The 26,966-nt window shown below is 25.5% G+C and overlaps 1 protein-coding gene across 1 annotated transcript in view; it reads left to right on the top strand.

Moving 5' to 3' along the window:
• LOC122853880 (dystonin) overlaps window positions 1-26,966 on the top strand; it is a 76,144-nt gene that overhangs the window by 30,945 nt on the left and 18,233 nt on the right. Inside the window, exons 6-17 of the mRNA XM_044154288.1 lie at window positions 2,308-2,587; window positions 3,943-4,393; window positions 4,468-4,725; window positions 4,849-5,422; window positions 5,754-7,463; window positions 7,557-7,640; window positions 8,636-8,845; window positions 12,875-12,990; window positions 13,099-13,675; window positions 24,297-24,443; window positions 24,533-26,420; window positions 26,630-26,919. Of these exons, the coding sequence (XP_044010223.1) occupies window positions 2,308-2,587; window positions 3,943-4,393; window positions 4,468-4,725; window positions 4,849-5,422; window positions 5,754-7,463; window positions 7,557-7,640; window positions 8,636-8,845; window positions 12,875-12,990; window positions 13,099-13,675; window positions 24,297-24,443; window positions 24,533-26,420; window positions 26,630-26,919 (6,585 nt within the window). The remainder of the gene's footprint in view (window positions 1-2,307; window positions 2,588-3,942; window positions 4,394-4,467; window positions 4,726-4,848; window positions 5,423-5,753; window positions 7,464-7,556; window positions 7,641-8,635; window positions 8,846-12,874; window positions 12,991-13,098; window positions 13,676-24,296; window positions 24,444-24,532; window positions 26,421-26,629; window positions 26,920-26,966) is intronic.

Here is a 26,966-nt window from a genome sequence, read left to right as displayed (position 1 = left end):
CACAAGGCCCTCGTTTTATTTTCATAATACATTTTCAAATTTCTCTTGTATCAAATTAATTCATGACTCATTCATTATTATATCAACATTAATTGATTATTTAATAACGTTTTATTTTTATTTTTTTTAAATATTTAAACGATGATTTTCGTTGATAAATTATCCGTAATTTAATCGGGTGAATCGCACTCTTCAAACGAGTTGTCAATTTTTTAAAATATCTTTTTCATTAAACATTGATACTTGTGGTTAACCTAATTAAATCATCTTCTACGCCAATTAACCCACTTTTGTAATTAAATACCATAACTTAACTTACATTTTTTTTTTTATTTCTTTTCCTTAATTAATTTTTATTTTCCTTGAAAGATAAATAAGTTTTTTTTAAAAAAAGTATATTAAAAATAATTCAACATGAAGATTAAGATATAAATTCATATAATTTTTTTTTTTTTATTATTAAAATAATTTATTTTTTTTTTATTTCTTGATGTAGTATTATTAATCTTGCTTGATCGATATCATATATATTACTTTCATTTTATTTATTTATTATTATGATTTTTTTTTGGCATGTGAATTTATTTAGGTGTAATAAAATTGCTTGGTTGAAATTGGTGTGGTACTCATCCACTCACTTACTCGTTTAATGTATATTTCTCTTATATTTTTTTATTGCCACATACATACCTTGACGTCATGAGCTCATAAAGAGACTCTTATGGCAGTGTTGTTACCTGACAATCTTGCCCCATAAGGAGACAAATGAACGATCATAACGTTCCATGGCCCAACCATAAAATCCGTATGGTGAAACTCTTTTCTGTAGATTATTTATTATTCTTTAAAAATTATTTTTTCAATCAACATTATTATGGGTCACTTTGTGCGGCCACTTTCTTTAAACACTGACATGTAGATTGACATTCAAGTGATCTTAAACTGTCGTTGATTCAATGTAATTATAATGATGACATTTGTTCAAGTTAATCATCATCAACAAAATGATTTGTTGTCCTACTTTTTCATATGACACTCTGATTAATTTATTTATTATTTTTAATAGTAAATATTATATTGCAAATGTCAAACAATTTACTCAATAATTAATAATAATATTTATTTCAATTATATTTAATTAATAGATGTGTTTTATTTTAACTATTTGTTATTATTTTTTTATCTGTTATCATCGTATTATGACTTGATAAAAAATAAATAAAATAACTTATTTAAATTGTTTTTTTTTTTTCGATTTTAAAAATAATAAAATTGTATTTTTTAATTGTGTATTTTTTTTTAAATAGACCCGTGTCATTAGTGTTGAAAAAAAAATATGGTAATGACGATAAAAATAAATAACAATGAATGAATTGTACTCCAAGTTTTATTGCAAATTAAGTTGAATAAAAAATAAAAATAAAAAAATTATATGATTACAAATTCTTTGAGCATTATTGTAGGATGGTAGGATAAAAATAAAAAAAATAATAAAATAATTATGAGCTATTATGTCAATCCACAAGACGGAAATGAGATTGCACGCTGATTTTAATTTTTTATTTTTTTTATTTTTCTACAAAACAAACCTTAGAGCAATATATACAACCTTCTTTGATCAATAATAAAACAAAACCGTTAGATGAATGAAATTTTTATTTAAAATAAATACAAATATATACGTTTTTACTATTTTTTTTTTTTTAAATAAAACAATAATCTAACAGTTAAAAAAATATATATTTATGAAATAATTTCTTTTAAGTATTTAAATATTATTTATTTATATACAACTCTCTAAACAATTGTTAAGTAAATTTATGTATATTTATTCTTGTTCCTTAGTTTTTATTTTTATGAAGAATAATAGTACAAATGATCGTGATAGGTCAGGTTAAATGATCTATCATTTAATTTGCAAGTTGCTTCCTGGTGATGATGTTGTCTTGATTTCCTTATTTTACACTGCATGAAATATCATAAAAGAAATCATTTTAAATTTAGATCAATATAGATAAACAATATATTATATTTTTTATTTAAAAAAAATAATATTATTTAATTTGATCGAAAGGCGAATTATTATTTTATATTTTTATTATAAATTTTAACAATGTCAATGCTTAATTTGCTTATTTATTTATCAATTGAATTTGTTTTATTTATTTTTTATTTAAACAAATAAAATATTAATTTATTAATATTAATTTATATATTAATTTTTTTATTAATTTATTTTTTTTTCTCTTTATTTTTTTATTTTGGTAAATGATCAAGTTTTAAAATTTGTATTTATTAAAATTCTAGATATCAGATATAGTAGTTGGACAGGAACCAAATGTAACAGCACGCGAGGCATTATTGCAATGGGCAAGACGAACAACATCACGTTATCCTGGTGTCCGTGTATCAGATTTTACTGGCTCATGGAGAGATGGACTTGCATTTAGTGCAATATTACATCGTAATCGTCCAGATTTAATTGATTGGAGAAGTGCTCGTTCTTATCAAGCACGTGAACGTCTTCATCAAGTTTTTTATGTCGCAGAGAGAGAATATGGCGTTACAAGGCTTCTCGACCCCGAAGGTACTGTATAAATATTTTAAATAATAAAATAATTTGCCTAAGAAATATCCTACAACAATAATATCGACTCGAGAGTATAAAATAAATAAATAACGGATTCATCAAAGATATATAATAATTATCTTATTAATAATATATAATAATAAATTAAAAAAATTAAATAAAAAAAAATAAACATTTCATACAATATTTAAAACTTAAATATTGACAAAATTAAATTTGAAAAAATAATAACATTGAGTCATTACAATACGATGATTAATTTATTTATTTTTAAATAAATTAATTTTGAATGTATCCAAGATATATGATAAGAGTAAATTTAAAAAATAAATAAATAAATTGTTAAATATTGCAATATTTATTTATTTATCGTATATATACTGTTGTCATAATTTTGGACACATTTGAAATTGTCATTAAATCATTATGTTTATATGTTACCATGCGTGTATAATTTTTATAATGATTAATTTTAATTAAAATGACCTAATGTTTTGATGCCAATACGCCCCACAGGATATTTTCATTTTTTTCTTGAGACATTATTCGTTGAAATCATTTGGTTTTGAAATATTTGTCCTCAGGATATTTCGACCATGATACTCAGTCGTGTGGTACCTTAAAACTCAACTTACTTTCTGAATTGATGATTTTTTTTTTATTTTTAATATAAAACCCTCGAGGTAAACAACACCGGTCAGGGTTCTTTAATCGTTTGATCTTGTCTCGGTACCACGAGCCAGAATCGGAGAAGGTTAAAAGAGTCAAGTTATAATACGACAACAATACCTTCTTCATAACCATTCACAAGAAAATATTCCAATAATAAAAATCAGATATTATCATTTATTATTTATATTTTGTTTTTTTTTTTTTTCTTTTAATACTCAACCTTAATTTACATTTTTATTTTTACGACAATGAATTATTATTTCAACAATCAACTCAATTACTATTTATTCTTTTTATTTATTAATTTAAAATACTAAAAATTTTTAAACTTTTTAACGAATAATTTTAAATGAAATCTTATGGTTTTTTTTTTCCCTTTTATTTTTAAACCAAGATAAAAGAAAAAACATGATATTAGTTGGATATTTCAATGGCTCATTCATCCATCTATGTGGCACACACATTTCTTTTTGGTCACGGTACTCAAGACACCCACTTCCGTCTGTACCTACATACCGTGACTTAATGTATAATTGCACCTGCCCATTATATCATCGTGTTACCTATAAAAATAATATTTTATAATGTCATTAAAAAGTTAATGAATAATTTAAAAATAATTTTCTACTGATATTAAATATAATTAAAGTAAATTTTAATAATAATTATTGTTGTTACAGATGTCGATACCCCCGAACCGGACGAGAAATCATTGATAACGTATATATCATCACTCTACGATGTATTTCCACAACCACCACCAATTCATCCACTCTATGATGCAGATGCACAACGTCGTTCAACTGAATATTGTGAACTTGCAACATCATTACATCTTTGGATACGTGAAAAAATTGTTATAATGCAAGAACGTGCATTTCCACCAACTCTTATTGAAATGAAAAAACTTGCATCTGATAATTCAAAATTCAAAAATGAAGAAGTACCTGCTAGATATCGTGATAAACAACGTCTTGCTCATATATATCGTGATTTACAAAAATATTTTGAATCAATGGGTGAAGTTGATATTGAACAAGAATTACAATATGAAATTATTGATAAAAATTGGAATCGTCTTATGATGTTACATCAAGAAAGAGAACAAGCAGTACTTGATGAAATAAAACGGTAAAATAAAAATCATTTAAATTAACATTTAATTGAATATAAAAGATAAATAATTATTAATATTGTATTTTCAGTTTGGAACGTTTACAAAGACTTGCTGAAAAGGTACATCGTGAAATGAAATCAACAGATAATCGTCTTGAAGAACTTGAAAGACGTGTTGAAGATGAAGCACGTCGTCTTGATCGTCTTCATCCACTTGAAGCTAAACATACTGTTGATTTACTTGAACAGGACATTAGAAATACAGAAATTTCAATACAAAATATATTTACAGATGTTCATACACTTACTGAGGGTAAATACAGTCAAGCTGCTGAATTACACAAACGGTAAATATTTGTTTTTTATTTTTATTTTGTAATTTGATAAGTATATCTATATGGTATAAATTAATTAATTGAAGTGAAACAATAAATAAAAGATTCAAATTTCAATTATTTATATGTTTTTAGTGTACAAAAATTACATCATCGTTGGGTTGCATTGCGTTCACTTTTGCACAATCGTCTTGAAATACCACTTTCAGCAGTATCATTTCCCGTTGAAGAACGTGTTGTCACAAAACATCGTACAACTGTGCATGAAACACGTTTAGTTGATACAAATCCACATTTTCGTAATTTACATGATTGCATTGATTGGTGTAAAAATAAAATTAAACAATTACAAGATGGTGATTATGGATCTGATTTACCAAGTGTTAAAAATGAATATGATATACATCAACGTGAACATAAAAATATTGATCAATTTCATAGTAAAATTGATAAATGTATTAGTGCTAAAAATAATTTTCATGGTGAAGAATTACAACTTTATAGTCAACATCTTACTACATTACAAAAAATTTATTCTGAATTATTGACAATATCAAATAAACGTTTATCTGATCTTGATACATTACATGATTTTATTCAATCAGCAACTGGAGAACTTGTTTGGCTCAATACTAAAGAAGATACTGAAGTAACACGTGATTGGAGTGACAAGAATCTTAATGTTCAAAGTATTGAGCAGTACTATGAGGTAAGACAATTTATATTTATTTATTTATTTTATATTTATCATACTAATTTAAATATTTTACTAGTATGTATTGACATATTGACATTTCAAGATTTTTCTTCTTTTTTTTTTTTAAATAAATAAAAAAAACTGTTGTTGTTGTTGTTTCAAGCAAACTTATGGTTCAGGAGTTGAGGTAAAAAATATATTGAAAAAGTTTTGAGCACAATTTTTTCTTAAATTTACATTTGTAAAATAGTTTAAAATTTTTATAACAATTTTCTTTGCTCAAATTAAGATTATAAGATTAATAAAGATATATTTTTAATTTCTTTTCTTTTTAATTTTATAGACACTCATGAGTGATTTGGAAAAACGTGAGTTTCAATTCTCAGCAGTACAAGAACGTGGTGGTGCATTGGTACTTCAACATCATCCTGGTGCAAAAACAATTGAAGCATATATGTCAGCAATGCAAAGTCAATGGGCATGGTTATTACAATTAACACTTTGTCTTGAAGTACATTTACGTCATGCAACTGAAAGTCAACAATTTTTCAAAGAAATACAACAATCAGAACAATGGATAATAAAACGTGATGAAATATTAAATACAATATATTCACAATCAGATTTTTCACTTGATGAGGGTGAACGTTTATTGAAAGGTATGCAAGAATTACGTGAAGAATTTAATAGTTATAGTGATAATGTACAACGTCTTGTTGAACAATCAAAATTAATTGTACCAATGAAACAAAGAAGACAACCAGTTACAAGACCATTACAAGTAACATGTATATGTGAATATAAACAAGTTAATATATCAATTGAAAAAAATGAACAATGTACACTATATGATAATTCTGGACGTGTTAAATGGCGTGTTAAAAATTCACAAGGTATTGAATCACCAGTACCTGGTGTTTGTTTTTCATTACAACCACCAGATAAAGATGCAATTGACAGTTGTGAAAGATTACGTCGTCAATATGATCGTTCAATTGGTCTTTGGCAACGTAAACAATTACGTTTACGTCAAAATATGATATTTGCAACAATTAAAGTTGTTAAAGGTTGGGATTTACCACAATTTTTAGCAATGGGACAAGATCAACGTACAGCAATTAGAAAAGCATTAAATGAAGATGCTAAAAAATTATTATCTGAAGGTGATCCAGCAGATCCACAATTACGTAGATTAAAACGTGAAATTGATGATGTTAATCGTTTATTTGATGATTTTGAAAAACGTGCACGTGCCGAAGAAGAATCTAAAAATGCTGGACGTATATTTAATGATCAAGTATCAGCATTACAACAATCACTTGATGAAGCTGAAAGAATATTAAATGTACGTATTGCATCACCATTACCAAGAGATCTTGATAGTCTTGAACATTTAGTACTTGAACATAAAGATTTTGAAGATAAATTAAAAGAACTTGTTAGTGATTATGAACAAGTACAATCAATATTCCGTAGTATAACATTAAAAACACCAGCAATGAGAAATAAACTTGATAATGTTATGAGTAAATGGAATCATATATGGAATCTCAGTAGTTTATATATTGAAAGATTAAAATGTATTGAAATTGTATTATCTGGTCTTGAAGAAAATACATCAGCAATATCAGAATTTGAAATTAAACTTGCATCATATACAGAATTACCAGCAGATGTTAAAAGTTTACAAATTATATTAGAAGATTTAATGATATTACAAAATGCTATTGGACAACAACAAGTATCAATTGATCAATTAAATGATGATGCACATAATGCTAGAAAATTAGTTGAAAAATCAAGACCACAACATCGTGGTCCACATGGTGATATGGATCGTCTTGATGCTGAAGTTAATCGTTTAAATGCAAGATGGACAAATATATGTGGACAATTAGCTGATCGTTTGAGAAGTGCTGAAACAGCATATACATTATCACAAAAATATCATAATTCATATCAGTGTGAAGTTGATTTCGTTGATGAAAGTTTTAATAAACTTGAAACTGTATCACCAGTACAAAATATGACACTTGAATTAGAAGCAACAAAGGTAAGAAAAAAAAATTATTTTCTATAAATATAAACATGACATTTAATTTATTAATTAATTAATTTATATATATATATTTTTTTTTTTTTCAAGAACCTGTTGAATCGTGTTTGTGATCGTGTACCAGCAATGGAAGCCGTGAATGTCACTGGTGGCAGACTTATTCGTGAGGGCAAGGTAAAAATAATTAAATTGTCATTATCAATTATACATATATATTTTATTTTGCCAGCAATATTTAAATAGCCTATAAGCCTATGGAAATGAATGTATTGTTGCGTGAATGCTAGATTTATTATAATTATTTAGATTTGTTTATTAAGTAGTTTTACACTGTACATATTCATTCATGTATCATTTATTATTTTTTTTTATCATCGTCATTGGTAAATTATTCTTTAAATGCCGCCTTCCTTTCAGCAAATACAACGATTGAAATATGTAATCGTTGCAATATACGTATCGACTTCTACAAAAATGGTCATGCGATTTTCTACTCTACAATTATGATTTTATATTTATTAATTTTTTTTTTTTTTTTTCTATTAATAATTATTATGTATATGTTTATTTATATTTATTTTTTTTTTTTATACTCATCAAAAATAGGTTCGTTTTATTTTTCTATTTTTAAATATTACTTTTCTGTCTAATAACTTATGCTTATGTCTTTAACATTTATCACTATTATATAGTAAAAAAAAAAATCTAAAATAAATTACATAGAAATTAAAAATGAGTAGCATGATCGAATGGTGCTTGGGTGAGGTGATGGAATAAATGGTTTATCATTATAGCTTTACATTTTAAAAATTCTTTTAAAACTAAATAGAAAAAATCATATCATTTATAAAGAAAATAAAATTCAGCGTGGTAGAATAAAAAAAAAAACTCTTGTTCTATTAAAAAAAGAAATTTATGTAAATTATAACAGAACTTATCATGAAATTTTCAAAATTAAAAATATAACTCATTAAATTAATTAACTCCATTTTTACCACACTGATTTTCATGAAAGCAATTTTATTGATGTTTTTTTTTTTTTTTTAAATTCAATTTCATCTGATTCATGTAGTTAAATTGGCAAAGAAAAAAAAAACTGTAGATATTTTTGTAAATATATATTTAAAATTCTAATTGTACTAACAATAACTGGACTAACCGGACTATAGATATACGAGCAGAGACTGAGGGCATTCAAGGAACAACTTGAAGAGATTTGTCCATCATTGGATGCATCAATTAAACGTCAACGTAGAGAATCAATAACAACTGTTGACAACGTTGCCCATGATCTTGATAATCTCAACAAGAAATATTCAACACTAGTCAATCTATGTCGTGAACGTGTACAACAATATCCAGATGATTTAGAACTCCAAGTAAGTTTTATTTATTCTTATATAATATATAAATATTTTAAAAATTGTTTTACTATGTTTTTCTCTATTCTAAATTTTTATTATTATGATATTTTAGTTACTATTTATGTTTTACAATAAGTTTTATTGACAATGCTGAATAATGGCATGTATTTATTATATCATGTAAAAAATGTTTACACTACAATTTTTAATTTCCAGCATACACAAATTAGTTTAGTTTATATGTATATACATAATATAAACCGGGTAAAAATGTAGTGGTTTTTAGTTAAGCTCCTCGTTAACAATAATTATTCTCTTGGAAATATAATATTTTATCACATGCTATTTCACTTCTATGTAGTTATTAAGTGTTAACTACTACCATCATGATTTTAAGCATCTTTCGTTCATCCACTTTTTTTTTATAACACAAAAAGTGGTTTGTAAATTTGCACATAGTCATTGTTGAGGTTCAAAGTATCTTTTCGGGGTTCTTAAAATTGTATTTGTATATATTTGATATTAGTATAATCTAAAAAAAAAATAATATAAATTTATTTTAAGTGGGTGGTACAAGGCTCCAGGCTGAGGAATGATTTACTCTCGGATTCCAGGTGGACAAAAAATTAAAAATTAAAATTGATCAATTGTTCATTAAGCTTTTCAAGACCTTGTAGTCCATCAGAGATTTACAAGAAGACAAAATGACTAATTTCAAAGATTCCATGATTTCATATATAATCTTAGATTTTAATTGCAAAAAAAATTCCATAATTTCAATTAATTTAAAATCAAATTTAAGTCATGTCCAAATATTTTACGAGTGAATCATTCCTAGCCTTGAATCAAGTAGAAAAAGCAAAAAAAAATGTAAATATAAATCGACAAAAAAAAATTCATATTCATTATGATTATTTGAAAATTTTATTTTTACTATAAATTAGGAAAATTTTTTACGTAAACAGTTGAATCTCCTCAATGCCATTGAAATGGCAATACAACATGAATGACATCACGTTGAATTTCTAAACTTGTCATGACGTAATATCTTTTAACGGTCTGGCTGACGTTTTTTTTTTTTTTATTATTATTCATTTTTTTATTTTTCAATTGAATAATAATTATTATATTTTTTTTTTTTTTCTATTTTCGCTAATATCTTCAAGAATTATTCAAATGATCACGCTGTTAAAGTGTGTCATTTATATTATTATTCTTTAAATAAAACACCTGTCATTAGTGAAAAAAGAAATAAATAAAAAAAAATTTATACTTAAAAAATTCATCAAAAATATACTACGCATATTATTAAATATAATTAATGATTATAAAAAAAAATAAGTCGTAGAACTTTCTATCCAACTCGAACTTTAATAATAATATGTATTAGATATGATGAGAGTTATGTGTGTTATGAACAATGCTTATCAATAAAATGATATTTATTCTCATTGCTCAAGGCATTTTTAGAGCAAATAGAAAACATGTCTATTGGTATCCACTTTGTTTCAGTCATACATTAAAAATTTGTGTGGGTTGCAGACTTTGTTTTTTTTTTTATTTTATTTATTATTTTTATCAACCTCATTTCATAAATAAATATTCATGGACAAGTTAATGTTCAAGTTCTCTCTGATGTCAGATCCAGTAAATTTGCCCATTGATTTTATCACTCAATATAGTACAAAAACAAATCTACTTTCGCATAATTTTTTAATTAAAAATAATAAAAATAAAATATCAAACTTTTTTGCTGCTGTTGTGCTATTTATAATTTCTAATCTCGTGTATCAATTAATATATCGTTAAAAATGACGTATCGATTGGCATGGAAATCCCCTCGATGTTATTATCATAGAGGTTTTTTTTTTTTAATTTATTTTTTCTAATGATAAGATCTTGAAGCATATATATTTTTTTTTTTGGGTAGTCTACTTTATGATATGTGTTATAATATTTTTAGTTTCATTAAGAAGTTAAATAAATGTTTTAAACTTTTTTTTTTTTTCCCAAGTATCTTTCGAAAAGTCGTGTTGATCACGCGATCAATAATTTAACTTCAGTCTCTCGAGCGACTTTGTATCGTCAACACCATTTTTTTAAATTTTTAAATTTTATAAATTATTATTTAATTGAATGCTTGAGGCGTTTTTTAAATTGTCTCCTTGACCACGGTTATTATTTTTTTCAATTTTACTTATTTCATTTATTGGCACACTCACACACATTGTGAACGTTTGATAAAAAAAATTAAAATATTGAGATTATGCTCATACAAAGATTTGTCATTGGATCATATCTTATATATTCAAAAATTATTATTATATTATTTGATAGAAGTTTTTTATTGAAATACAGTTAACGTGGCAAATTTTTAATTTAAAAAATTGATATTTATGTACAACTTTTAAGTTGAGTATTTTGGTTAATCAAAACATTGAGTAAATGAGTGAAAAAATTTACTGCAATGTTGCCGGAACGACGTGTTATTCGTCAGGTAAATTATTTATATAATATTTTTTTATTATTATCAAATTGATAAGAGTTATAAATTCCTGTTTTTTTTTTTTTTACTCATTATTTAATATTTTTATTTTTTATCAATAAGTAATAATACAAGCTTTAAAAGAAAGTGAGTCATTAAGACTATATCTAGTTGAAAAGAAAATATATAAATTTTCGATGATTCGTGCTCAACGTAGTGTTTTTTTTTTTTTTTTTCCTTGTTGCATATCAATTGCAGAAATAAACCACGTGTAACTACAGTCTTATCAGCGGTTCTTGACCTTCATTTGACTCAAAAAGAATGTTTTATATTTTAAATATAATAACAAGTTTAAAATTATTGATTATTTTTTAAATTTTTTTTATGTTTTGATTTTATTCCGGACAATCAATCGTGTCTCGAGGTCAGCATAAATTTGCAAAGTAGAAATAAATTACCAAAAATGTCAATGACAATGCCAATTAAATTTTGTGTTATTTTTTTTTTTCTTATATTCAATTTGTAATATATCTGATATTTAAAATTAATTTAAAAATATCTCATTTGAGTATTTACCTGTTTTATTAGATTTTAGTTTTTGCTCAAATATATGCAAATAAGTTTTAAATAGCTCATTCCTACAAGTTGTTGTTATGCAACTATTTATAAAAAAAATAAAACTGCTTGCATATTGTAAGTAGTCATCGCATGATGTCATCCTTAATCAAAAATTATTTAAATATATTGTCAATATTTTCTTCAACATAAACAAATGAATTACACACTGTTTTATTCTATTTTTTAAATGTTCAAAGACTGACAAACTGACACAGACTAAAAATAAAAATTGAAAAACAAAAAATCAAATTATTCGAGAGCCTGATCTTGAACTCATTTGCACTTGGAAATATTTATTTTTAAACATTAACTATTACTATCTATACTATTCTATTTATAATTTATCAACACAAAAAAGTATATTTTTTTCATTAATTTTTATTTATAAATTTATTGAAATATTACTGTGCAGAAGATTCTTCAGTCTTAATCTCGCGCTCATTCACATTACAAGTAGTTTATTTTTTTTTAATATTTCAAAATTTATTAATTTTATGTCAGATAATATTCTGCGTGGTTTTAATTTAAGTAATATTATTTTAAGTGTGTTACTGAATTAATTAAATCACGTCAGATTTAATTTTTTAATCATACATTGAGATCAAGACACTTGTAAACTCTGTGATACATACACACATACACAATTAAATTTATTGGCAATGATACAAACGATATAATAGAACCATTTATTTATTAAAACAGTTCAAGGTTCATTTTCTCATAGTTAATTTGTACCTTTAATACTTTGAAAATTCGTTAAACAATTGAATATTTATTTATCTAGTTAATTAAATTTAAAAAAACAAAATCAATCGATTTATTATTTTTTTTGACAATAATAATGAAAGAAGAAATAAAATAAAACAGAATTAAATTGTTGGACAATGAAAAGAAAATAGAAAATGTTAACAGTAACGTATCTTCTGTCGTTGCTGTTTCAGCGTGCTCTACAAGAGCAACGACCACTTCGTACATTTCGTACCGAGTTTAACATCTATGAAAGTACAACCAACGAAGAACGATACAGCTCAACAACTACTCACTACACCCAATCGCAGTAAGTAATACCCACCAAAAAAAAAAAAAAAACAATCCTAGCTGTTTGCGTGTGTGTTCTTTAAAAAAAAAAACGAAACGAAAAAAACATTATTCCACCTTGATGCAGGTACTCATCGGAACATCATGAATCAACAAAATCAAGTGAATATCAACAAGTTGTATCATCACGTGAATCATCACCTCTTAAACGTCCCCATGAAAATAATCATAATGATTTAATACAATCAATAAATGGTGATAATAATGGAATAACAATAACAGATGGTATTAATAATTATCAACAAAAAAATTCAATAACATCATCATCAACAACAACAAAAAGTAGTGTACAATTTAGTGAAATTAAAAGTCTAAAACGTACACATTGTTCTGATAATATTAATACAAATAATATTATTGAATCACGTGGTATTGTACATCCAATAAGTGGTAAAATATTAACTGTTGGTGAAGCAATTAGTTTACGTATACTTGATGTTAGAAATGGTAAAATAATAACATCAATTGATGGTAAAAATACAGTTAGTATTGAAGAAGCAATTAAATTAAAATTAATTGATACTGAACTTGCAAATAATTTACTTGGTCCATGTGGTGTTATTGAAAATGGTAGACGTTTATCACTTATTGAAGCAATACAACGTGAATTATATGATGCTGAACGTGGTGATGATCGTGTTAAGGTAACGTGTATATCTTCAGGTGTTAGTGTTGTCGATGCGATTAAACGTGGTTTACTTGATCCTGAAAGTGGTCAATTTATAATTGATAATAATGAAAAAATAACAATTGAAGATGCATATAAACGTGGTTATATTACTCGTATTAATACAACAGTTAAAATTAAACGTGGTGCATTATCATTAGCTGATGCAATATCACAAAATTTAGTTGATGAAAGAGGTTTTATTATTGATAGAAATACTGGTAATTATTATAATATTGATGATGCTATATTACATGGTATTATTGATTCTGATATACGTGAAATTGTTGATTTAAAAAATGATAATAAAATTACAATAAATGATGCTATTAAAAAATCAATTATAAATCCAAAAAATGGTCGTTATATAAATGAATTAACAATGGAAAAATTAAATTTTAAAGAAGCTAAAAGACGTCAATTAATTATAAAACCAATGACATTAAAAGATTGTGTTGATTATGATTTAATTGATGATACTGGAAAAATAACAAGTCCATCACATAAAAAAAAATTAAGTATACTTGAAGCAACAAGCATTGGTATTTTAGATGATAATAATATTAAATCAATAACAGATACAAAAAATGGTGAATTATTAACACTCTCTGATGCTTTAACAATTGGTATTATAACAACAAATGGACATTATCGTGATAATGAAAAAAATCAAGAATTAACAATACCAGAAGCTGTTGATCGTGGTTTAATAACATCAACAGCACAAAAATCAATATTTGATATTGATGGTTTTAAAGATCCAATAACTGGTGATTATATTAGTTTAAATACAGCAATTTTAAAAGGTTTAATTAGTCCAATATCTGGTGGTTCATATGTTATTGATGTTAAAACTGGTAAAACAATAAAATTTAATGATAAAATTATAAATGATTATGTTCGTCCAGAAGTTATGGAAATGTTAAATCGTGGTATTGGTGTTACTGATAATAATCGTGAATTAAATGTTATTGAATCAGTATTATATGAATTATTAGATCCAAAAACAGGACAATTACTTGATCCACGTAATAAAAAAATTGTACCATTAGAAGATGCAATAAAACGTGGTTTAATAACACCTGATGGTGCTGCGTTATTAGCAAGTCTTCTTAATATAACTGTAACAACACAAACTGTAACAAAGACAATAAAACGTTATATTACTGTGACTGAAACAGGTGAGACTGTAACTAGAGATTATGAAATGACATACAATGATGCATTAAATCATGGATTAATTAATGAATTAACAAATGAATATATTAATCCAAAAAATGGTGATAAATTATCAATTAATAATGCAATTAGCCAAGGATTGATTAGCAATCCTGATGATATTAATAATGAATTACAATCATTTCCAAAGATAACTCGTGATTCTCCATCAAAACAAATGATTTTTGAAAGTACACTTTATGCTAGGGTTAATGATGATATTGATGATATTGATAATATTAATAATATTGATAAAATACTGCCAAAAAGATCAGCATCACCTCCTCGTGCTGTTGGTACTAAAACAACAGTAATCAGTCATGAAATTCATTCGCCAATTCGTAATAATAATAGTAATAACAATGATAATAATAATATAGTTAATAATAGTAGTTATAATAATAACATTAACAATAACAATAATGGTGCCAGTATAAGTAGTATTTCAATATCTTCTTCTCCCGATGTATCTTCAAATGATTCAAGAACACCATCACCAATGAAAAATAATAATCATAAAATTGATAAACACATTAGTACTGTTGTTCTTAATTTTAATGATGATACATCAAATAATATATCTGAAATATGTGAAAAATTTATTGATAATGAAAATAATTTATCATCAGACATTCCATCAGATGGTTGGATGCTTTATGATGCAATTAATAAAAATATATTTGATCCAATAAGTGGTTTATTTATAATTCCTGGTACTGATAGACTTGTATCATTTGAAGAATGTGTTAAACTTGAAATTATTAATCCATTTTCAGCTTTAGTTATTGATCCAAATAATGGTAGAAAAATTTCATTATTAAGAGGTTTAGAAAAAGATATATTAGATTCAACTGGACATTATACACATCCTTATAAAATAACAATGAAACAAGCAATTGATAAAGGTTTAGTTATTTTAAAAGAATTAAATATGGATATTGATAATGAAAAATTAATTGAAACTAATAATTTTGATTCTAATGATCATCATGAAAGTATGGATATTGATAATTTATCAAAAAATAATAATACGGTATCTAGTGAGCAAGTTATTTTAGATCCTGTACAAGTTACACCAGGTATTATATATGATCCTGAAACTGCATTGGTTATTTCAACTGAAAGTGGTAAATCATCAAATATATTAAAAGCTCTTGATGAAGGAATATTAAAACCAGAAGCAGTTATTGTAAAAGATCCACAAACTGGTAGTGAAATAACACTAAAACATGCAATTGATTGTCAAATATTAAATCCAAAAACAGGTGTTTATGTTGATGATACTGGAAGTAAAATTTCACTTAAAGATGCAGCTAAATTTGGATTAATTGCAGTTATTGGTAGTCCATTAATTGCTGCTGCTGTGGCTGTTGATGCTGTACAAAAAGTTATGAAAAAAGATTCTAAAAATAGTGATGAAAAACCTCAAAAAATTGAAAATAATCTTGTTAAATCAAATGACAAACCCATGAGTCATTCGGAAATTAATACTTCAACTGTATTTATTGATGAAAATTCAAAAAATATAAATAAAGAAAAATCTATTGATGATGATGAAGAAATTTTAAATGAAAAAATTACTAAAACAATAATAAAAAGTGAACCAAGTGTTACAGTAAATTTTTGTCAATCTAAAAAATTATCATTTGATAATGATGATGAAATGAGTGATATAAAAACAGTTAGTGCTGCTGATAAAACTCGTGAACGTGTTACAACTGAGCCAAAATATAAAGTAACAATTGGTAAAGCAAGTTCATTGCTTCATAGTCCTGAGCAAGAAGGAAAACCAATAATATTACAAAAAATGAGAAAAAAAATTGTCACACCAAAAGAAGCTGTTGATAGTGGCTTAATGGATGAAGAAACAGCTGATATATTATCATCAATTGTTAAAAATAATGAAGTAACAAAAAATATGGATTTAAATAAAGGAAAAATTATTGATCCACAAACTGGTGACATTATTACAATTGAAGAAGCTTTGGATCGTAAAATTATTGATCCAGATAGTTCAAATATTATTGTACCACTTGCAAAGAGTCTTTCAGTTCCTGGTCTTTATAATCAAGGTCTTTTAGATCGTGATGGTAAAATTGTACATCCAGATACTGGTGAACTTTTATCATTAAATCAGGCAATTGTTTGTGAAATTGTTGATCCACAATCAAAAATAATAAGTGATACATCAGAAATTATAACAATTGATTATGCTGTTAAAAATGATATTATTGATGCAGATAAATCAATTGTACAAACATCAAAAGGTAATTTAAATCTTGTTGAAGCAACAGAAGAAAATATATTTGATGATACAATTGACAGTAAAAATCCATTGTCATTACCACCAGTTGGTATGACATTTTCAGTTGCTTTAAAACGTGGTTTAATTGATACACCAAATAAACAAATTATTCATCCATTAACAGGACAACAAATTGATCTTGATGAAGCAATTAAAAATAATTTTTTAATGTCACAACCTTATCCAACAGCACCTGATACAATTGAAGTAACAAAAGCCATTGAGGCTAATCTTATTGATACAAATACTGCAACATTTATTGATCCAATAACTCATAAAAAAATTCCAATAACAGAAGCATTTGAAAGTGGATTATTAATATTAACAGATAAGCCAAATATTGATAATCAAATGACTGCTGTTACTGAAACAATAACATCATATCATACAATTACAACAAAAACAGTACAATTATTACCAGGTTATAGTTTAATAAATGCAAATCAAGTTGAAAATATAAAAACTGGTGAAATAATAACAATGGAAGATGCACAAAAACAAGGAATTGTTAAAGATGAATCTGAAACAAAAGAACAATTTACAACAAGAGATATTAAAATTTTATTTAGTGATGCTGTTGAAAAAGGATTTATTGATATGAATGCTGGTACATTTACTGATCCAAATACAGGTGATATTATGACTATATCAAAAGCAATTGAAGATGGTATTCTTGATACATCAAGTACAATTAAATCATCAGAAAAAACAAATATAATTAACAATAAAAATAGTATGACAGTACTTGAAGCAGTTGATCAAATTTATGATGAAAAAACAGAAAAATTTCTTGATCCAAATACAAATAAATCTTATGATTTAATTGAGGCTATTGATGCTGGTTTAATTGAGCCAGATTCAGTTGTTTATGATGTTAAAACATCAGCACCAATAACAACAAAACAAGCAATTGAACAAGGATTATTAAATCCAAAAACTGGAAAAATTAAAAATGATAATGGCAGTTCAATGTCTTTGTCTGATGCAGCAAAATTAGGACTTTTAGCTGTTGTTGCTGCACCAGTTATTGCTGGTAAAGTTATTGTTGATTCAATTAAAAATAAAAAAGTATTTGATAGAAAACCAACAATGTCACCAGTCAGAGAAGCCAGTCCAATTAATCAAATTACTGAAAATATACAAAAATCCGTGAATACAAAAATTAATAATGAAAAAATAGTATATCCAATTGAAACAACAATTGATGAAGCAATAAATTCAAATTTAATTGAACCAAGTACATGTAAAATGCTTATTGATGATAATGTAGAATTATCATCAAATGTACAAGATGCACTTGATAATAATGAAATATCTGGTAATGATTTAATTATTGTTTTAAATAAAAATAGTATAAAAATTCTTGAACAACAAACAAGATTTCAAATTGATATTAATCGTAATTTAACTGCTGAATATCTTGCTGAACAAGGTGTTTACAATATTAATACAGAAAAATTTTTAAATCCATATACTGATAATACAATTGGTTTTCATGATTTAGTATTGTCATATGAAATATTTGATCCTGATAATGTATGGGTTAAAGATTTAACAAATAAAAATGATGAATATGTTACACTTCGTGAAGCAATTAATCGTCCATTAGTTGATAGAAATCTTGGCTATATGGTTGATCCAAAAAGTGGTAAAAAAATACCATTTTTAGAAGCAGTAAAACTTGATTTTATTGTACAAAGAAATTTAGCTGATGATGAAGAAGATGTTAATTTAATATATACACTACAAGAAGCAGTTGAAATTGGAATTTGTAATCCAACAAATGGTGAATTTGTCGATCAAAATACAGATAAAATATTGACATTTGTTGATTCAATTAAAAGTGGATTAATTGATGCTGATTCAGTTAGTATTAGAAATCCAATAAATGATGAAATTATTCCATTATGTGAAGCTATTGATACTGGAATTATTGATTTAAATCGTGGTGTTATTATTAATATTGAAACAAAAAATGAAATTAACATGGAAGATGCTTTTAATGATGGTTTAATATTACCAAGTTTACGTAAACCAATATCACTTGAAGCAATTATAAATAAAGGTTATTATAATATTGAAACTGGTAAAATAAAAGATCCATGGTCAAAACAAATGATTAGTATTGAAGAAGGTGTACATCGTGGTTTAATTGATGCATTTATAACAGAATGTCAAGATACAAAATCAGGTACATATTTATCACTTGATGATGCACTTACAGCAAATATAATAATAAATGAAAATGGCAAATTTCATGATAGTAAAAGTGGTGAATTATTGCCACTTGATATTGCACTTGAAAAAAAATTAATAATAACAACAACATTTTTACCTTCATTAATTGATGTTATAATACAAGGTTATTATTCACCAAAAACTGGTTTAATATTAAATCCAATAAATGGTGATGATATGACAGTTAAAAATGCATTATCAATTGGTTTTGTTGATGGTAAAACAATAAAAATTAAAAATGAAAAAAATGATAAAGTAATATCATTAAAAGAAGCTGAAAAAATTAATTTAATTGATTTACATAATGGTTTATTATTATTTCCTCATACAATGACATTAGATATTGCATTAGAAAAAGGTTATATATTGAGTATATTAAAACCATGGACATTACAAGAAGCACTTGCTCATCAAAGTTATAATTCATCAACAGGTACATTTGTCATTGATGGTGAAAGATTAACACTTGATAAAGCAATTATAAAAGGTTTAATACGTCATGATAGTCCATCAATAAAAGATCCACGTACTGGTGAAGTTATAACATTATCAGATGCTATTAAATTTGGTCTTATTGATTCAAATAATGGTACAGCATTAGATCCATCAACTGGTACAGCATTATCATTGATTGATGCAATGGATCGTGGTCTTGTTGTACCAGCAAAACGTAAAATATCATTACCTGATGCTGTATTTAAAGGTTTTTATGATCCAAAAAGTGGTCATTTTACAAGTCTTGAAACACGTGAATGGTTACCAACTGATCGTGCTATTAAAGAAGGTGTTATTGATCCAACATCAGCAGTTGTTAAAAATTCAAAAGGTGATTTAATGACATTTAATAATGCAATTAAAGAAAAAATTATTAATCCAAAAACTGGTAAAATAATAACTGAAAAAGGACAATCAATTGATTTTCAAGAAGCATTTGAAGAGGGTGTATTATTAGAAGCAAGAAGACCAATGAGTTTTAGTGAAGCATTATTAAAAGGTATATTTGATAAAAAAACAAGTTTATTTTTAGATCCAAAAACTGGATCATATTTAACATTATTACAAGCAATTGAACGTAATATTATTGATGCTGATTCAGTAACAGTTAAAAATTCAACTATTGGTTATAGTAAAAAAATATCATTAGTTGAAGCAATTAAAATTGGTATTATTGATGGTAAAACTGGTAAAGTTAAAGATATTAATAATAAAAATAATAATACAGAAATAACATTTAATCAAGCATATGAAATTGGTTTAATTATTGATAATAAAGCAGCAATATCAATTCAACGTGCAATACATCAAGGTTTATATGATGATAAAAGTGGTAAAATTATTGATCCAAGTTCTGGTAGATCAATAACATTACATGAAGCAATGCGTATATGTATTATAAGCCCAAAATTAATATGTTATTGGGATAAAAGAGGTGAAATATTATTATCACTAGCTGAAACATGTCGAGCTGGTATTATTGATAGACGATCGGGTATGTTTAAAGAACCTGGTGCACATTGTTTTATTCCATTATCAATGGCATTACAATTAGGTTTAATAATTGATATTGAAAGTCTTGGTTTTAGTTTGTATGATGCAATTAATATGGGCATGTATGATATTACATCAGGACAATTTATTCATCCATCAACAAATAAAAAATTAACATTAACTGATGCATGTAATGTAGAAATGATTAATCCACTTATTTCAATTATTAAAAATACAAAAACTAATAATTATATATTATTATCTGATGCAATTAATATTGGTATTATTGATGATACAAATGGTACATATAAAGATATTGAAACAAATAATATTATTAATTTATATGAAGCTAAAGAAAAAGGTTTTATTGTTCCTTCTTCATTGCCATTATCAATTGAAGAAGCTACAAAAACAGGTCTTTATCGTAGTGATTGTGGTAAATTTATTGATCCAATGACAAATGAATATTATAATATTGTTGAATCATTTAATTCTGGTCTTCTTGATCCTGATACAACTGCATTAAAAGATGCAACAACTGGACATATTAAATCAATACAAGATGGTATTAATGATGGTACAATTAATGTTGAAAAATGTCGTGTACTTGATTGTAAAACAAAACGTGCTTATAATATTGATATTGCATTAGAAAGAGGTTTACTTGTTAATATTGATAAACCATTGAGTTTAAAAAATGACAAAAAAACTAATTTTGAATTACAATTAACACCAATTATTAAAAATAATAAAAGTATCAGAGAGTGTAGTATTGAAGAAGCAATTCAATATGAATTAATTAATCCAAAAACATCATTTATAAAAGATCCAAGAACTGGTATATTTGTAATATTAAATAGCATCATTGATGATAATATTATTGATACAAAAAAAAGAGGTATTATTGAACCACAAACAGGTAAAATAATACAACAATGTATTAAATTTGAAGATATAAATATATATTTAAATAAACCATTGAGCTTTGAAATTGCTATTGAAAATGGTAACTTAAATATTGATACAGCAATTTTAACTGATCCATTAACAAATGAAAATATAAATTTAAAAGATGCTGTTAATTATGGTATTATTGATCCTGATTCAGCACTTATAAAAGATATTAAAAATAAAAAATTAGTTAAATTACATGAAGCATTTAGAAAAGGTATAATGGATGGTGAAAAAGGTAATGTTTTAGATACTGAAACATCAAAGTTATATACATTATCAAAAGCCATTAATAATGGTTTATTAATAACACAAAAATATGGATTAACATTTATTGAAACAATTGAATTTGGTATTTATAATCCAATAACTGGTGGTTTTAATGATCCATTTATTGTAACAACAATATTGGATAGAAAATTATTAACTCTAAATGATGTATTAGAATCAGGTTTAGTTGATCCCTCAACGACTATTATTAAAGATCCTTTAACTGGTAATATAAGCAGTTTACTTGAAGCAATTAATCATAATATCATTGATCCAGTTGCTGGTAAATTACTCAATGATCCAGATGACAAATATCTTGACTTCATTAAGGCCCTGGATAGAGGTTATATACTCGCAGCCGAAGCGAGGGTAAGTCCCAAAATATATTGTCATCATCTTTTTAAAACAAAAAAAAAAAATACAAAAAATACAAAATACAATTTGCTTATTTTTGTTGTATACCATTTTGGTTAAGGTTATACAATTTTTTTTGCTTCAAAATTTTATGTTTTTTTTTATTATCATATTTACCCTTATACAATAGCAAAAAAGGGTTGTTTTATTTTGTCGCTAATTTATTTCATTTGATCCATTGCGGAGCTTGCTTTGCATGGATTTATTGACGATGAAAATATTCGTTTTAATTGAATGTCGTTCGACCATTTTTATTCATTTTTTTATAATAATATAATCAACAATATTCTTAAAAATTATTTTGATGAAATAATTGAATGTTAGCTTTTTTTTTCATATATGTTTATTTATTGTATAAAATATTATTTCTATATTACTGCTTTTAATCATTTTTAACAATGGGAATATTGAGACTCTATCATCAGTCACATGATATACTAACATAACGAAAAAAAAAATTGTTTATTTAATTTTGTTTACATGTGGGTAGTTGGTTAATTGACAAAGAAAACAAAAAAAAAACCAACTGGTGCATCATACTTTCATGTACCATAACAACAAAACAATATATGAAAAATCGCTTAAAACCGATATCATTTTATTCAGTGATCAATAGATATCGTTTTATCGCATCAGCATCACTAATTCGGCCTTTTATATATTAAGATTAAATTATTATTATTCATTGTTTCAAAATTGTTTTATTTTTTTTTTCTTTATTCTATTTCAAGATTAATCAAATTTTTATTTTCTTTTTTTTTTTCCTTTTATTAATAGTATATAAATATTAATTTTAAAAAAATTACTTGTTGAGGATTGAGATAATAATACTGAAGGCCAAGTTAGTCATAAACATAAATAATCAAATTCAATTTTCATTGGTCAAATTATCATAAAAAAAAAAAAAAATTTATTTCAATTTTTTTCAAACTATTTTATGAGCCTGTTATTAATTAGCAATCCTTGAGAAGATAATTTTTATTTTTATGTTAATATGAGTGTTATTTGAATATTTTTTTTTTTTTCATGTTTTTTTTGCTATTAATAGTGTTTACTTAATTTTTTTTAAAACTATTTTGTTTATTTGTTTTTTACAGGTGTTTTAATCGTTATTTTTTTAAACTATGATGATGATATTTTAATTTCTTTTATTATTTAAAAATATCATATTTATCTTGTCATTAAATCATCAACATCATTTTTTTTACTATTTATATTTTTATTTGTTTGTTTATTGGGAGTTTTAATTTATTTGTATTATCTTGCCAAAGTTACTTGGCTAGACATTAACTTACTGCTGCATAATAATTATGTTTTCGCTTTTAATTATGATGATAAAAGAAAAAACGTACACATACGTCAAAAATTATGATCTTGCAGATAAGTTAAAACTTTCAAAAAGAAAAAAAAAATACTGTTTTTTATTACTTGATTTTGTTTAAATTTTAATTTATTTTAATGTATGTTATGTTTGTGTATGTTTGTGTTTGCATGTATGGAATATACCATAGGCTCATGATTATCGTTTTTTATTTAATTTAAAAACGAGCAATACAAAATATTTATTATTAAAAAAAAGTATTATACCGGCGTTGGTGAGACGACGGTTTCATTTAATTTAACACTAACACTCATTTTAATTTGCATTGACGTTGATATTAATAAATTTTATTGTTTTCTTTTTCTTTGTTTTTTTTTTTATCGACAATTGTAGCAAGCAGTTCAAGAAAAATACAAGCTGTGTGACGAATCTCTAACCAAGTTACTTCAATGGATATCTGGTGTTGAGGATAATCTTGCTGCTCAAGATGTTGTTCAAGAAGATATTGAAGATCTTAGAAATCAAATAAATGTTATGAAAGTAAGCTTCGATAATTGAGTTATTTAATTAGTTGATATTATTTTGTATTTATATTTAAAATAATAATTATTTTATTATAAATTTTACAGCAAATTAAAGAAGATATTGAATCACATAATCGTCCAGTGTCATCGTGTTTAGATCAAGTACGTCAAGTTGTTATAACAGGAAGTGATGTATTGTCAAGTGATGAAGTTTCAAGCTTAGAAAAAAATAGTAGATCATTAAAAAATCGTTATGATCGTGCATCTGATCGTACTGATCGTCTTTTAAAACGTCTTGGTGGTGCACGTGATGAATTATCGAAATTTAAAAATGAAATAATATCATTTTCAAATTGGCTTGATAAATCAAGAAGAATTCTTGAAGAAAAAGAACGTTCATTATCTGATTTAAATAAATTAAATTCAAGTACAGATACAACTCGTGATTTTATAAGTGATGTTATTGCTCATCAAGCTGATTTACGTTTTATAACAATGGCAGCACAAAAATTTGTCGATGAAAGTCGTGAATATTTACAGGTATTAAATGATTTCCGTACAACTTTACCAGCACGTTTACCACATAAAGAACCAACAGCAAGTCAAGATTCACCAGTTAGAAATGAAGTGACAATTGTCACAGCACAATATAAAGATTTATTATCACGTGCAACTAATTTATCAGATAGATTATCAGGTGTTGGTGGTAGACAACGGGATTACAATGATTCTTTGGAAAAAGCACGTTTATGGCTTAAAGAAGTTGAACCAAGAGTACATAGAATTATTGCTGAGCCAATTGCTGCTGAGCCAAAACTTGTTGAAGAACAATTGAGTAAAGCAAAATCATTGAATAATGAATTTTTAGCAAATGCACGTCTTATTGATAATGCTAAATCAAGTGTTGAAGCATTATTAAGATCATTAGATGGACAATTAACACCAAATGAAACAAATCAACTTGAAGAACCAGTTAAAGAACTTGAAGATAAATATCGTCAGTTATTAATTGCACTTGCTGAAAAATGTCAAGAACTTGATACAGCATTAGTACAAAGTCAAGGTGTTCAAGATGCATTGGATGGTTTAATAACATGGTTAAATAATGTTGAAAGTCAATTTAAAAATATGCAACGACCAGCAAGTCTTCATAAAGATCGTCTTGAAGAACAACAAAGAGAACAACGTATGTTACAATCAGATTTAGATAGTCATAGACCAAGTCTTGAAACAATAACAACAAGTGCACAAGATCTTTTAATAAATTCAAGTAATGCAAGAGTTGCTAAACGTATTGAAAGTAAATTAAAAGATGTCAAAAGTAGATATGAAAAATTAATGGATAAATCATTACGTCGTGGTGAATTTTTAGATGAAATATTACAATTACTACATGAATTTATCATTGAAACATCTAAATTTGATAATTGGTATTCACATATTATGGAATTATTAGATTCACGTGAATTAAATAAATTAAATGCATCTGAATATGAAACAAAAATGTCACAATTAATTGATAAACGTGAAGATCAAACTGGTAATTATGAAGATCTTATACGTAATGGTAAAAATTTAGTTGGTAAAAAAGATATAACAGATGCTGGTCCAATTAGAGATAAAATAAAAGCCATTGAAACACAATGGAGAGATTTAAATAATCTTTTAGATGAAAAACAAAGATTAAGTAAATCACGTGCTGAACAATTAATTGCATATGAAAAATTACGTGATCAAGTATTAGATTGGTTAAATCGTACAGAAAATCGTGTATTAAGATTACAACCAGTTGCCATTGATCTTGATAAATTAAAAATACAAGCTGATGAGTTAAAACCAATTCAAAAAGAATATCGTGATTATGGTAATACCATTGATAAAGTTAATGATTTGGGAATTGTTTATGATAGTTTAATGAAAGAACGTGGAGAAAGTCCACCAAGACGTCGTGGAAGTACCAGTCCAACAAAAAGAAATAACATAACTAGTCCACGTATGTACAAATATATACCTATATAATTTTTTTTCCACATAAATTCCTAAATTCCTCTGGCTATTAGAAAAATTATAAGATATTTTTATTTTATTTTCTCATCAATACATAACATGTTTTTTTTTATTTTCAATTTTTTATTTACATTGCACATTTATCATTAGTTTAGTAGTTAATTTATTATTTTTATTTTTAAATTATTTATGTAGTCCGCCGAATGTCACAAGACGGTCGTTCACCTTCCCCAACTAAGTCGTACGCTGTTCAAAGTCCGGTATCTCCAGGTGGTAGCAGTGGATTCAGTAGCCGTAGATCAAGCCAGGATGGTTTTCATCTTGAGGAATTATCACCTGTACAACAACAATTATCAGAAATAAATAATCGATATGGTTTACTAGGTGTTCGTATTACTGATCGTCAAACAGAACTTGATATTGTCAAAGAAGAAGTGAGAAAATTACAAGAAAATCTAAAAACACTATCACAATTTTTAGACAAGGTAATAAATACTAATAATTCTTATATAATGATGAGGTTTTTTTTTCC

This window comes from Aphidius gifuensis, linkage group LG4 (genome assembly GCF_014905175.1).
Source record: "Aphidius gifuensis isolate YNYX2018 linkage group LG4, ASM1490517v1, whole genome shotgun sequence".
In the NCBI taxonomy this organism is placed as follows: domain Eukaryota; kingdom Metazoa; phylum Arthropoda; class Insecta; order Hymenoptera; family Braconidae; genus Aphidius; species Aphidius gifuensis.
The sequence above is the reverse complement of the archived record's forward strand: the minus strand, read 5'-3'. Positions and strand labels throughout refer to the sequence as shown.